The 14,406-nt window shown below is 31.8% G+C and overlaps 1 protein-coding gene across 1 annotated transcript; it reads left to right on the forward strand.

Moving 5' to 3' along the window:
• Positions 1-4,648: 4,648 nt before the first annotated feature.
• LOC125504064 (adenosine kinase-like) lies at positions 4,649-12,984 on the forward strand. The gene is made up of 7 exons (XM_048665409.1): positions 4,649-4,856; positions 7,834-8,012; positions 8,452-8,590; positions 8,731-8,899; positions 9,778-9,948; positions 10,671-10,905; positions 11,068-12,984. Exons 1-7 carry the CDS (start codon positions 4,837-4,839, stop codon positions 11,205-11,207), a joined length of 1,053 nt encoding a protein of 350 aa, XP_048521366.1. The 5' UTR covers positions 4,649-4,836; the 3' UTR covers positions 11,208-12,984.
• The last annotated feature ends 1,422 nt before the right edge of the window (positions 12,985-14,406 follow it).

Genomic DNA, 14,406 nt, shown 5'->3' on the forward strand with positions numbered 1-14,406 from the left:
CAGAGAATTTTCATCGAGAGTGCTTTTTCTTAATTGAAGTAATTATAAAGTGGAACCTCAATCAACGAGCAACTTTTAACCGCAAGCCGCGTTCCAAAGGATGGGGAGACACGTTTAATGTAATTTTTGTATTGATAATAATGCAAAAATTACAAATATAAATGTTCAAAATATAATTTTTATTCTTTAATTTTTTTGTCAACTGATTAGATCGACGGATTTGTGGTTCCATCAATGAAATGATCTATTTGTTTATTTGCCTTTTAGTTTTGGTTGATCGTTGAATTACGCATAAAGCAAAAAAGCAAAGTCTATTAAGTTAATCTTAACTCACCCTGTATATCATTAACAGATTAAAAGCTTTTTTGTTAAAATTGATCCTTTGTGAAATGATGATTTAAAAAAAATGTGAAATAAGGTTTATCAATAAAAAACCGTTCGAATTTGAAAATCGCATTAATGCAAATAAACTGAGAGATAAAAGAATACAGGATACCAAAGCGGTATTTCCCATAAAACCTCATTCATTAATTTTTAATGTATTTTACCTTATTGAAATTGTGCGGTCTGCTATTCATAAGGACCTATTGATTTTATTTAGTGATAATTAAAGAAAATTCTTCTTCAATGCCCCGAACTACTCAAGTATGTACGCGAATGCTGAGGTATTTAAAACAGCTTCAGCTTTAATTAGTCTCAAATGAATAATTTGAATGAATCAAATACGCAAATAGCTATTATTGAGATAGGTAGAATAAAACATGGAAATTAAAATATAAAATATAAAATTTTCAAAACATTCGGTGCATTTTAGTGAGCTTTCAATTATTCATAATTAGCATTCTACATTCACCGGAAATTTTTAATCTTTGTGAGTGGTTTATGACAAAGAAGGCATGGTGTGTAAAGTTTAAACTGATCGCTAATTGAGGTTTAAGTTATAATTGAAAGTACTTATGGTATAGATGGCTCACCGAAAAGTATTCAAGAAAATTTCTGGTATGGTTTAAAAAAAGATAAGTATGGTCTTTTTCCTTGCAAGAGATATGTATTGCACATTTTTACAAAATGTGGGTTTCACTTATAACAATATTATCAATAATATTATCACTTATAATAATGGGATACACTTATAAGTGTATCGTAAAATTGTCGTCCTAAATGTTGCAGTCTTTCGGTGCCCCGGAGCTTTTTTCGTTGGCAGAACTTTCCTTTCGGCATGAAGAACCAACTTTTTAGCCACCTGTAAATTTGAAAAAGTCTTAATTATTGGAACTGTAAGGTTCCAATTATTCGGTTATCCGTATCAATATTTAAAATACGTTAATGTACGTGCAATGATTAAAAATGGAACATGCATGGAGCATCATGTGAAAACTTCAGATTTACAGCGGGATTGCTATACTAACAGCTTAATGAATGTAGAACCAGCTGCAAATTAATTTCTGATGGAGCAACGTAGTTAACGATTTGTCAGAGTGAATTTGCCGGGAGCGTAGAAAATTTCCTGAAAATTTACTTCATAACACAAATAAATTGCAGCGTAACCTGCACTTTTAACTAGGCGGAGAGAAAATTTGTTGGAAATTTAGTTTTCTTGAGAAATATGTTGTTTACCCACCGTCGTTCGGTAATTAGTACGCACCCAGAGGGTAGAGCTCCAATCCGGTATCGCCACCATTGGAAATTAAAGTTGAGCGAGTTTTAAATAAATATGTATAAGAAGTTTATTAATTACTGATAAAGGTAGGCAATTGCTTGCCAACGGTTTGGTTTCATATCCGATTAATTAAATCCGGAACATTTAGCGGCCCGTAACACATTAACTGGATGGAAAGGACAAAAATTGATACTTGAAATGTTTGCTCTTATCAAAATCGATTAGTATAAAAATCAATTAATATTTTTACTTAAATTACATTTTAAAAATAACTTATGCAAAAACATAACAGATGTTTTATTTTTTATATAAAGCTATGATTACTAAAAGTTAGAGGAATTAGTGTATTGTTCGCTGCAATGAGAACTGTATATCTATATTTCAATTGCAAATTATTTAATTATTATTACACAGTTCTATCTAACTTAACGCGATTAAAGTAGGCCTGGGTAACACTGTGTTGAGTTGCGCTTTTGAGTTCTTGTGGCTCCCTGAGTTAATGAGTCATAACTCATCGGTTAATGAGTCATAACTTATTTATTAAATCTGTACGAAACCCTAGATCGGAATTTTAATAGTCGGAGTATCGTTTTTCCAGCAACGGAGCTGAGTTACTGAGTACCAAGCCATTTGCACAGCACTGCTCCAACAACTAAAAGTTCACTGAGTTACCTTTTTTGTAGAAACTATTGCTTAAAAATGTGGTTTTTCTGGTTTTTGGTCTAAAGCGAGAAAAACCGGAAATTTTGAAGAAACTCTAAAATTCTTCAGAGCGGTGAAGTTTTCCAAATAGTTGATCATATGCCTTTGCTTTCTCTGATCGTTTTTTTGGAAAACTAAATTATCTGAGAAGAAAAAAACAAGAGAACTTTGTTTGGATTTGGTCCCAAATTCAAAAGTAAAACGGGTATTCGAAAAAAACACCAAATGAAAAAAATGAAGACCAAACTATAAATACGCCCAATATTCTTTTAAAATCCATTTTTTAATTCAAAGACCCTCAGTTTTCCACAGTTTAGAAAGAGTTTTGTTTAGAAATATTGACCTAAAAGTCAAGAGACAGGAATTAAAAATAACAAAATTATTCACGGCGACGCAGTTGACGAATTTTCCAAATAATTGAATATACATTTTCGCTTGTTCTGTTCGTAAAAATATCTTGGGGAAAATACCCAGAAAAAAATATTAGGGTTTTTAAGAAAATATTCAAAAAGCGGTTAAGGGGGTTTCAATAGAATGTATTTGATAATTTTTCACAGAAAATACCTGAATATGATCAGTGTTTTTAAGTCAAACTTTGGAAAATAATGCGTTTCTTGCTTAGAAAGGATTGCCTATGAAAAACTTTGCTAAAACTGGAAAGACCTAAAATTTGACATAAATTTCAAAATTCTTCAGAGGGATGGTAACAAATTTTGCAAATCATTTTTTGTAAACATTTACTTTCTGGTCGTTTTTTTATGATAATATTAATAACTGTGGAAAAAAAGTAAAAAACAATTCTTTGGTTTTGGTCCCAAATTCGTTTTGGTTTTCAGGTTTTCTAAAATTTCCTGCAAAGCGATGCATGAGGCCAATTTTCTAACAAATTAATTGTGTTGTTTTTGACTGAAAAGACCCCATGGTTGTCGGAAAAGAAGAAAAGCGTCTGAAAATAATGGACTTTTTGCGCTTTCAATTAAACACTTTTAGTTTTGCTATCGGTTCTTCAGAAAACTTTAATAATTTTCTTGAAAAAACGGGTAAACTTATTTTCGTTTTTGTCCCGAATCCGATGCTGAAAAAGGTTTTTGTAAAATTCCTTCAAAGCTATAAATTTATCTTGTAATTTTTTCGCGTAAAATACTTCTAGATTGTCAATGTTTTTAAGTGAAACAAGTAAAAGTGTACAACACAGTGTGAAAGTGTAAAAAATAAAGCGTTTTTGAGCATAAAGTAAACCAAGAAAAAAATCAATCAAAACTAAAAATTACAGTTTTTCAACCAACTCTAAAGTTTTCAGAGGGATGGGGGTGATGAGTTTTCTAAATAATTTATTATAAACTTTCGATTATATTCTGTGTCTTTGTTCTGTTCGTTTTAACAAAAAAAAATTGATTTTTGTCCTAAATTTGAACCTGGAAAAGGATTTCAATACTTTTTACGAAACGACGGATGAGACGATTGTTATAATAAAATTTATTTGAAAAGTTTTCACTGAAAATATCCTTAGATTGTCAGTATTTTTACGTGAAACATTATAAAAATGAGTGATTAGAAGAAACAGCAACTTTGCTAAAACTGAAAAACTCTGACATTTTGAAAAAACTAAAAATATTGTTAATAAATGGGCCTTAAAATAAATCGAAAAACAACTTGCCAGCCACATACTGATAGTAAAAAAAATCTGATTTGCAAGTGAATATCGAATCACTGATAATTTTTTGCGAGAATAATTTTCTATCTATTTTTCTAGCAATTCTTGAATACTACCCCCTTAAATTCCCAGTATAATAAGAAAAACTTATCATTAGCAAGGCTATAATACAGTATGCAACAGAGAACAGTTTAAATATATCTCCTAACTGACGTCATATAGCCGCCACTTATTTTGGCATCATAATTTTTTTAATAATTTTGAAATACCCTTGTATAATGTAGGTACACGTGTGCTATTTCCGCAATAAATTACAGTCACAACAATTGATGGGACACGGCACAGGCACGCTGGTTACTTCAACGGACGATGACGTCACGACCTTGGACGCGCTCGTATTGGTGTTTTAAGCAAGATGGCCGACTGCTGTATTTTTACTTTTATTATCTTAAAAATCTTATTGATTTCAATACTTATATTAATAATGGGTCACTTTTTAGAATACTTTCAACATATATTTGCCTCTAAACCATTTATTCTTTGATTCCTTTATACTGTCATCATGCCTATTGAGTCACTCGCTAAGTCAGAGCTTTCCGCATCACTGTGTATTTTGTGTAAATGTATACCCGGCTGAATGTTCGAACCGTATCGCGTGTCTGACCCATTGCATAACCTCAAAATTCAAATGCAAAACAATATTATTTTTTACTTGGTCTCCGATTTGTAGATTGTTTTTAAAGATTATCTATTTGCAGCTGAGAATAGTTTGTGTGAATCCTGAAGTGTTAGTGTTCACTCAGTCGCATAATTTAGTAAAATGGAAAACGAGTCGCTCAAGTGAGTAATAGTTATAATTTGATTTTTAATTACTATGATAATTGATTTACTATCATAGTGTGTTAATGTTATCATTGTTTAATTGCAAAGTCATCTGGCAATTTGAGTTATTTATTAACAGATTATTTATGCATTACATTGCGTATCAAAAATCAACAGACGATAAGAATGACCAATTGATTCTGGGTATTTGAGAAGCATTTTAATTGCTTAAGCACTGAATTTTTAAGAGACACATTTTGTTAAACATCTGGTACTGAAGGTTTGCATTATATTCAAATCGAGAGTTCTCAAGAGCCCAAATTGCAACAATCACTTTGAACTACATGGTAACATGCACAACTCACATGTAAATGTAAACCAGTAGCCTTTTATTATTATATCATTAAGTAAGATTTAGTTGAGTTAAGACACGCATCAGTTGTTTTTATCTTAAGCCACGTGGCTCGCCTTAGTAATCGTACATTGAATTTCACTTAACAACCGAGAAAGCCTATGTAAATTCTAGTGCATAATGGACAGTTACTATTCAACTTAAAATTCGGTTGTTTTCGATCTTTTTGCTATAAATATGTGGTTTGATCAACGGCGATAAGATCTAAACAAAAACAGCTTAATCTGTTAACTGAATCGTTTATTTCAGAAAGTTCATTTGCAAGAGTAATTTAGTTAAAGTAGTTAGTCTTTGCCCATATTTCCAGATATTCACATTTTAAAAAATGAAAAAAATACGACTTGACGGCAAATATCATATCAGTATTTTTTCATTAGATAAAAGTATATTTTTACATTTTGTCTTTTGCTAAAATCTGTTGTGAAAAAACCAAGGGGATTCTGCAATAAATAGTTGAAAAGCAGTTGTAGAAAACATTATCTTTAAGTATTTTTAATTTTTATGATTATAAATTGGACAAACATTAATTAAAACCCATTTTCGAGGGCTTACTCTTCCTCACGTTCAGTCAGCTTCTGTATGAGGCCATCTGAGTACCTATATTATACATCAGCGTTTGCACGTCATCGAGTTTTTGTTTTTTATTGAAACTTCCCGGCAAGATGAGACGGCAGATCAGGAGCAATATTTCTGTTTTAGAGACTAAAAGTGAAAGATACAATCCCATTAATAAAATACTTGACGATGACTTGTAAATAGCGAAAAGAAAACGACTTTACTAGCTTTTGCAATAAGATCAGCATTCTCTTGAGGTATATAAATTCAGTGAGTTTTTTGGACCCACAGACGGAACATGGAAGGAGGAAAGGCCACGACAATAAAATAGACGATTTTTCCCAAACTATTTTCTGTCGAAGAAGTTCGTTAAAAACCTCCTAAGTTTTGTATTTTTTATTTTTTTTGTTCCACTGGACCCTAACTGAACAAGAAGAGTGTTTGTCAAGTATTGGCAGGGTGAACTCCTGTCCATTATCAATTATTCTCCTCTTCTAAATCATTAGTTTTCAGTTTACTATTTAACATAATTCGATGTAATAAGAATAACATTGCAGGACATCAATCTCTAAAACTATATTATACAATATCATCCACCGTAAATTCAATTGATATCACCCCCATCATCGGAAATAAAAAATATTCTTCTAAACAATGAATCTACAAAAAAACTAAAGCAATAATATTATATACCATGTACCTAATCATTGTCCAAAAATTTAAAGGTGTGAGAGAAGAGCAAAGAAACATTAAAATGTCGAAAAATTTACCTTACAATACAAGATTGACTTATTTGAACACTGGATGCAAACAACCATATAACAGGCATCGAAATAAATTTGAGATTTACATTACAAAATTACATTTGCAAATACATTTAAACTTTTCATCGTCACCTAAGTATATGTATATGTATTTCGAAAATATACATTTCAACGTTGTGTGTTGAAATATTAATTTTAACCATTAATATCTCGTGGCTAGCCGTGACAACTATAGTAAAATTTCAAATAAAAGTATTAAAAGTAAAGCTGTTAATTAGATCTAATTAAAAAGAATGAAACGAGGTTTTTCAAAGTTAGTTCAATTTCTGAAAATAGATTGCCACTACTGGTTACAATCTGCAAAATCCTGAGATTAAATCCCTACTAGAAACCGGTTAAATATTTAGATAACTTAGCGAATTGCAAATAACTATTGATAAACGTAAAGTAGTACAATCAGTAGTTGCTTAGCAAGATAAGATTTCCTATAATTAAACTGTGGAGGAAAATTCGAAAGGTGGCTAGAATGAAAGTGAATTACAGGTGTAAACATTTTATCAATGCTTAAGATGGAAATGCTTATGAATGAAAGGCATGGGCTTCTTCATCCAGAATAATACGATGAATAACTCGATTTTTCTGTTTGGGCAAATTTGTTGCTTGTCCATTAACTATGGGCAGCATTTTGATTTTAGATAATTTCGGAAGCATTTTCAATATAGAGTACGAATACGGACATTTGAAAAGTATAAAAAATAAATTAAATTGTCTGCACTTTAGCCAGAAGTTAGAAAAGTTTTAGGTGTTTTGTCATTTGTCATCATCAAAAAATTAGTTCAATCCATCCACCAAACAAAAAGTTCTGGTAGTTTTTGAAAGAAGTTGATGTATACATACTGGATGAAATTCAATCAAACACGTTTTTTGTAATGAAGTGTGTATGTAATTATCAATTAACGCCAAGAGCTTGCGACACTTACGTTATCATCAGGGCGGTTGCAAATCACAAGCAAACATCCCCGAGAGCACCGAACAAGACATTTCAAAAACTGGATAAAACGATCTAAAATGGCTAAAATTGCATACGATAAACTTACAAGAAAACAGACTAAACTTAAAATTACAACAAAAATAAAAGAACTTGACTGACCCTTACAGACCGTACAGAAACAGAAAGAACAACCCGCTGCCACTCCCATGGATTACTAACCATAGGTTTTTGAGAAGAACTTGCTTTGTATTGTACAAATTTTATTTGTTACAGGAAAAATACCTTGCTAGGTTTGGGAAACCCTTTGCTAGATATTTCCGCGATAGTGGAACAAGAGTTTCTTATCAAATACGAGTTGAAACCAAATGATGCAATTCTCGCTGATGCTGAAAAGCATAAAAATTTGTATGCGGAGCTTGTGGAAAAATATAAAACTGAATATATTGCTGGAGGTAACTATAATCTGTCATAAATGTAAATTTTCAATTTGCATGTAAATATTAAGTACATTTATATTTGGTTTTTTATATTCAACATAAATTAGTATTTTGCAAAATTTGGCTTGACCTAGTTTTGCAGCATATAAAATATATAACTCGGTAAATAACTGATGCATTTGAGAATCGTATGTGTTCTTAAGTCCAATTACTCATTGATACTATTTATTATTGTAAATTGATCGGAATTGATTTAACATTCAGCGTAAACATTATTATGAAAATAGTTCAGTTTTCCCACCAATATGGCAAATTATAATTGATAAATTGCTTTAAAAAATTTACATAAATATGCACACATGTTAAGAATAGTAAATGCGGCACAACGTAAATATGTAAATAGTTGAGTTTGTCGTTATTTCTGATTTTTTTGACAAAAACTTATTAATTTTAGGAAGCGTTCAAAATGCGCTAAGGGTTTGCCAATGGCTAATTGGAAAACCTAGCGTTACAACGTTTTTTGGCTGCGTGGGCGAAGACAACTATTCAAAAGTATTAAACCAACGCGCTGTATCAGAAGGAGTAAATGCTAGGTAATTATCGTCTTAGTGAGAATTTCAAGTTTACTGATGGTTTAATTATTTTATTTCACTTTAAGTTTTGGTAAATTCTCGACTTATAAAACATAAAATCGCGGTAGACCAAAAGGTAAAGAGTTAAAGAAAAATTTTAGGTACCAATATACTGGAGCAGAACCAACAGGAACGTGTGCGGTTTTGGTTACTGGCCACCACAGATCCTTATGTGCAAACTTAGGTGCAGCTAATTGTTTCACTATTGATCATATCCTGTTACCCGACAATAAGAAGCTAGTAAACACGGCTCGATTTTATTATATTTCGGTAAGTATTTACACGTAAGTCAACTTACAGGGTGATTAAAAATTGTCACTTCTCTGAAATGAAATGCTTGGGGAAAGTAGAAAGATTCCATAGAGAACTATTTGAAACCCCCTAAAATAGTTAGAGCAAATATGGAATGCAAATCGAGCTGCTGATCAATTTGAATGTTTTAGAATTAATATCACAGGGGTCCGTCATCATCAAGTTATTTTGCTATTTGTCACAAAACTATTCCAGAGAGTGTGTCATTAAAAAACCCTAAAAAAAAATTTGATGAGTAACTTCTAAGAAATCTCTATATGTCATCAAACATATTAGTTTGCGCGTGATATAAAGTCTAACAGGTTTATGAAAAACGGGAAGCAATGCAAGAAATCTGCAACGAATATTCGAATGTTCGACGAAAAGAACCTGAAAATACATGCTACTATTATTCGAATGCTGATTTATCTGTTAAAAATGTGATGCTATCATTTAACAATAGAATTTGCCAGAACTACCAAATTTGTTGCGTTTGTGTCACTATTTTCAATGTTTTTCTTTCCTTCCCTTTCAATTGTTAATGCTAACATTAGATTTAACGTTTTAATGCGGGTTAATTACGTTAATTGATTTGTATTACCGACGGCACTACTCATGTTTAAATATTTTGTAGTATTTCTGGTTTTTTTAGTATTAAAGTATATCTATTTAATTATGGATTTACAACAATAACATGTAACAAATAATTAATTGGATATTCAAGAGCCGAAATAATTCTCGTTCTGGGGGTGAAAGTCCAATAAACTCTTATAACAAAGATGTTCAATTTTTAATAATCCTGTATTTATGATACATTTACTATGTATATTTTCTATATTAACCTGGTCTAATTTTAGGGTTTCTTTTTGACAGTTAGTCCACCTTCGATTATGGAGGTAGCAAATGTCGCTCTGGCTAATGATAGACCTTTGGCTATGAATTTGAGCGCTCCTTTTATTTCGCAGTTTTATAAAGAACCACTTATGCAAGTTCTACCTTATGTGGATGTACTCTTCGGAAATGAAACTGTAAGTACTTTTTTTACTATTTTTGTATGTAGTTTTGTTGTGCACCGAGTGTTTCATGATGATGCGAAATTAATCGATCTAAAAAATGACAAAAAAAATTATTTTATTGAAAATCTTAACTTTTTAGTTCACGATAACAAATTGTATTATATGATATATATATATGATACATATATTAATTACCAGTTGTCCAGCTACTGTCTTTGAAGGAAAGAAATTAACATCTCTTGTTTTTAATACTTAATATACAGGGTGAGTCAGCGAAGCGAGACCCCCTCTTGGATCGTACACAAATAGCGACTGAAAAAAAACGGTTATATAAAAGTTGTATAGTAGAGTTGTTGTTGGCGCTAAAGTATTTGTTTATGTTAGTTTTTAATCCAGATTCCGATTCTATATTGACTTTGAAGTAATTTTTATATAACATACTTTGTGAATTAATTCAATGGTTCAACAAAATGAAAAAATGAAGATAAAATGGCATTTAGAACAAGTTGCTGTTCAGTGCATAGACGTAATGGAAAAAGATCATTTCATGGGCTTTATGATATAAAAGAGGGTAGCCTAACCCCATGTTTAAAAACCGTAAATTTAATTTCATTCATGTGCGATATAACGCCTAAAAAATGCTACTTTGCATATTTATTAACACTTCACAGCTGAAGCACCTGCCGAAGCAATAAAATTTGCACTACTTGAACGGTTTATTCTTCTTCGTCTAGGAAGCGGAAACATTCGCACAGGAGCAAGACTTTGGAACAAAAGACATCAAAGAAATCGCTATTAAATTGTGCAACATGCCTAAACAGAACGAAAAACGATCCAGAGTAGTAGTGTTAACGCAGGGCGTTCATCCTGTTATTCTGGCACACAATGGGAAAATCAAAGAGTTTCCGGTTAAGGTGTTACCTGCCGATCAACTAGTTGACACGAATGGTGCTGGTGATGCTTTTGCGGGTAAGAGAAAAACTAGTTGACATTTTTCCAATGCTGTTTTCTATCGTTTGATTTCTCGAGACAAAATCTGAGAGCCCTAGTATAATACCAAAATTCCAGGAAAAGAAATAACGAAGTTCCGTTAGTTTTCAACTGAATAAAACATTCTATTTTTTTATTTAGGAGGATTTTTATCTCAATACATACAAGGACGAGACTTGACTGTGAGTATAAAATGCGGAATGTGGGCAGCTAGGCAAATAGTTCAAAGAAGCGGTTGTACTTTTGATGGCAAAGCCAATTTTGATCCTGCGGAGGAATAACGTCAGGAGTAGGTACTTAAGTGGCAATGATAAAGTATGTGAAAAATAACGCTCATACTTTCATTTTTGGTTTACTGGGGCGTTCTCAATATTTCAGTATATGTATTATTGCATTGAAAAGCAATGTAACTTAAGTTGGGGTGAATAGGCAAATATGACTCTTTTCTCCTCCTCGCAACGGTAACCTTCAATTTAATTCTTTAATGCGGTTTGACGATTTACTATAGCGAACAAGAATGGAAAGATGTCCATGGCATTTCTTTAAAAAGCAGACTAGCAAATAGATTTAGTTACTAGTGGACAACTCTGCAGTTAACATTAAAGTAACAGGATAGTCAAGTAATACCCCCATATTAAGAATATTTAAGAAGTATTATAGCATTTTCTATTGATCCACTATATATAAAAGGAAAAATCTGAAGGAATCAAAAGTTGCAATTATGCAATCATTTGGATCTGCAAATTTTATTCAATGCTGTGATAGATCCGTTATAATATGCTAGCTCCAGAGCAAAACTACTATTTGGCGAAAAGTAGATGCAAAAATCTAATACAGGGTTAATACAGAAAATGAACTAGAAACTGATTTTAAATTATACCCGTTTTACTGGTTTTCGAAATTCGAATTATCTATTATTGAATTTTTAAATTAAGATGAGTATTGTCTGATTACGTTATGACAATAATTCTGAAATTATAATAGTAGTTAATACTTGCTTGTTTTTAATTGGCTAAAAATAATTGAGTCCCATTTTTATTAATATTTCGAATATAGGCTAAAACTGGCCTAGGAAAGATGATAGCTAATTCACCCCACGTTTTCTAGTAGCCCCAGTTATACACTTTTTGGTTTTTCAAGGTTTTCTTAATAATGAAATTTTAAAGTGAATTTCAAATTATAACAAGTTACTTAAATTGTGCTTCCTTTTTGTTCTACATTAAATCTTCCCGAATTATTGATAGTAAAGTAGGTTAGTGCGTTATGATATTATATAGTTAAAAGATGTCAAAATATCACTTTCATGGAATAATGTAGAGGAACAGATTGATCTGCTAAACGCAAACACTCATTGAGTCCCTCCATATTGAGTTGCAAGTTTGGACGCAATACGTATTAGTTCGTTCACTTAAAGGCAACAAGCAGGCTATTTTTATTGGAATATAAAATCGCTTGCTGTGGGTTCCTGACTGTTTTTGTATCTGCAATCGGCTTCTGAATGTACCTGAAGTATACTTGATTTAAAATAATGCTAAAAGTGATCTATTTGAAAATGTCTGAACAAGCGCAATAAAGTATATCAATAATTAAAAAACAGGGTATTTGGAAAAGAAACATACTTTGTTTGCATTAACCAAGTTTAAAGTAGATGTGTTGATGCGTTGGCAACTGATTAGGTTTATGTACCGTGAATATAATTACATCATTCTATCATAAATACCTAGAAATATAACTAAATGAATATTATTACTGGGTATTTTCCTATGATAATAACATACTTTTACAAATTATATGTATATATAATTGGGTCAGGTTAGACCAATTAGCAGTGATCATCTTTACTCTTTACACTCTATGATAAACAATTACATCGCGTATTGATAATTCTAACACAATAGTGTGTTTAGATTTATTTTATCTATAAAAATACTGTAAAAAAATAAATATCCAATTACTGTAAATTTCTATAAACTTTAGAATGGACTTGTTGTTGGTGCTCTTAATGTTGTACTTATTGTAATTTTTTACTATGTTGACAAAATAGAAGCATTGTTGGTTTATTGTAGTTTTGTTTTTGCAAAATTAGTCTTTTTGCTTCAGAAGACAGCATACATTGCATTCATAAAATCCAGCTTTGATGCCTTGGTCCAAGGACTGACATATAGAAGTGAGTCTCTTCTTTAGCGCAAAGATATCAAATTATTAGTCTTTTTCTGATGTGAGTTACGCTCTAAATTAAAAGCTTCTTGAACTCTTAGTAGGAAATTCTCGGATTTACAATTTTTAATTTTTTTGACTAGTTTTTCAAATTTAAATTGTCAGCTTTTCCACAGTAGACCGGTTTATTGTGCAAAATAGGAGTGTGCTGCTGCGAACACACCTTCAATGAATTTTCTGTAGTCCAAAGATATAAATTATTAGACTTTTCGGCTGTTTTGCCCAAGATATCAAGCTGTACGAACTCAAAGTTTCATAAGAATGGAGAAAAAGTCTGATCTAAAAGTTCGAGTAAAAATCAAGTTCCGTCGCTCCTAAAGTGCAGTCAAAGTGAAGCATTCGCAAATCATGGCATGGTGTGTGACTGTTTTTTTTTTACTTTGATTTTGGAGAATCTGCTAACAATTGTGCAGCCTCTCACAACGGCTCTAGGCAAAAAAGATTTTCAAGTTTCATGAAAATTGAGCAAAAGTCGCAATGTTTGTTTATTTTTGGCTGAGAAAGCAAATCGAACAGCATAGCAAAGCTATTAGTCATCCGAAGGGCCAGCAAGCAAACGATTATATCATTATGCAAGTCTGCAGCTCGGTGGGTTTTTATCTGATAAACACCTTAAAATCGCCTGAGTTTTTTCGGAAAGCTGAACATTTAAGTTCAGTTTATTATGGGCAGTGGACGAAATCGGTCGTCGGGTATTTGTTCATAAACATGATAAATTCAAAAAAATTTAATGCCATGGAGGCAAATACGGTCGGTCAACTTACCTGTTGCTGCTGAGTGTAATCCACATTTATTTTCAACTTCGTCTGGATATTCACTTTGTGTTCAAGTGTAGTATGTGCTCGTTGATGATTAATGGATAGACAATGTTTTTAGAAAGCAGGTAAGAAGGCTTATTATTCTATAAACCCTTAACTTGAACTGAATTTAGTTTTTCGAGAAACAATTAAAGTTTAACTCCTCAGTGCTCACTCATTTTTTTTATTTCTTATCAAATAACTGGGTTTTAAACTAAGTTTATGTAATACTACAGAATTTTGTCTTTGTTTTCAGGTCGTACGATACAGCAACTTTCGGTAAGTTTTAGTAAGTGTTATGGATTTTCAATAATTGCATTATTGAAGGATGCCACGTTAAACCGTCCGAGTGATCCTGGCAAAACCATTTAGATTTCGGGCTGCTTTTTCCAAATTTAAACAAATTCTTTTCTGCTAAACGGATTTTCAGGGGCTGGGATCCTTCCGAATAATTGCATTTTTTATT

This window comes from Dendroctonus ponderosae, unplaced genomic scaffold (genome assembly GCF_020466585.1).
Source record: "Dendroctonus ponderosae isolate FM_Combo_2020 unplaced genomic scaffold, Dpon_F_20191213v2 Dpon_F_20191213_354, whole genome shotgun sequence".
NCBI classification, from domain to species: domain Eukaryota; kingdom Metazoa; phylum Arthropoda; class Insecta; order Coleoptera; family Curculionidae; genus Dendroctonus; species Dendroctonus ponderosae.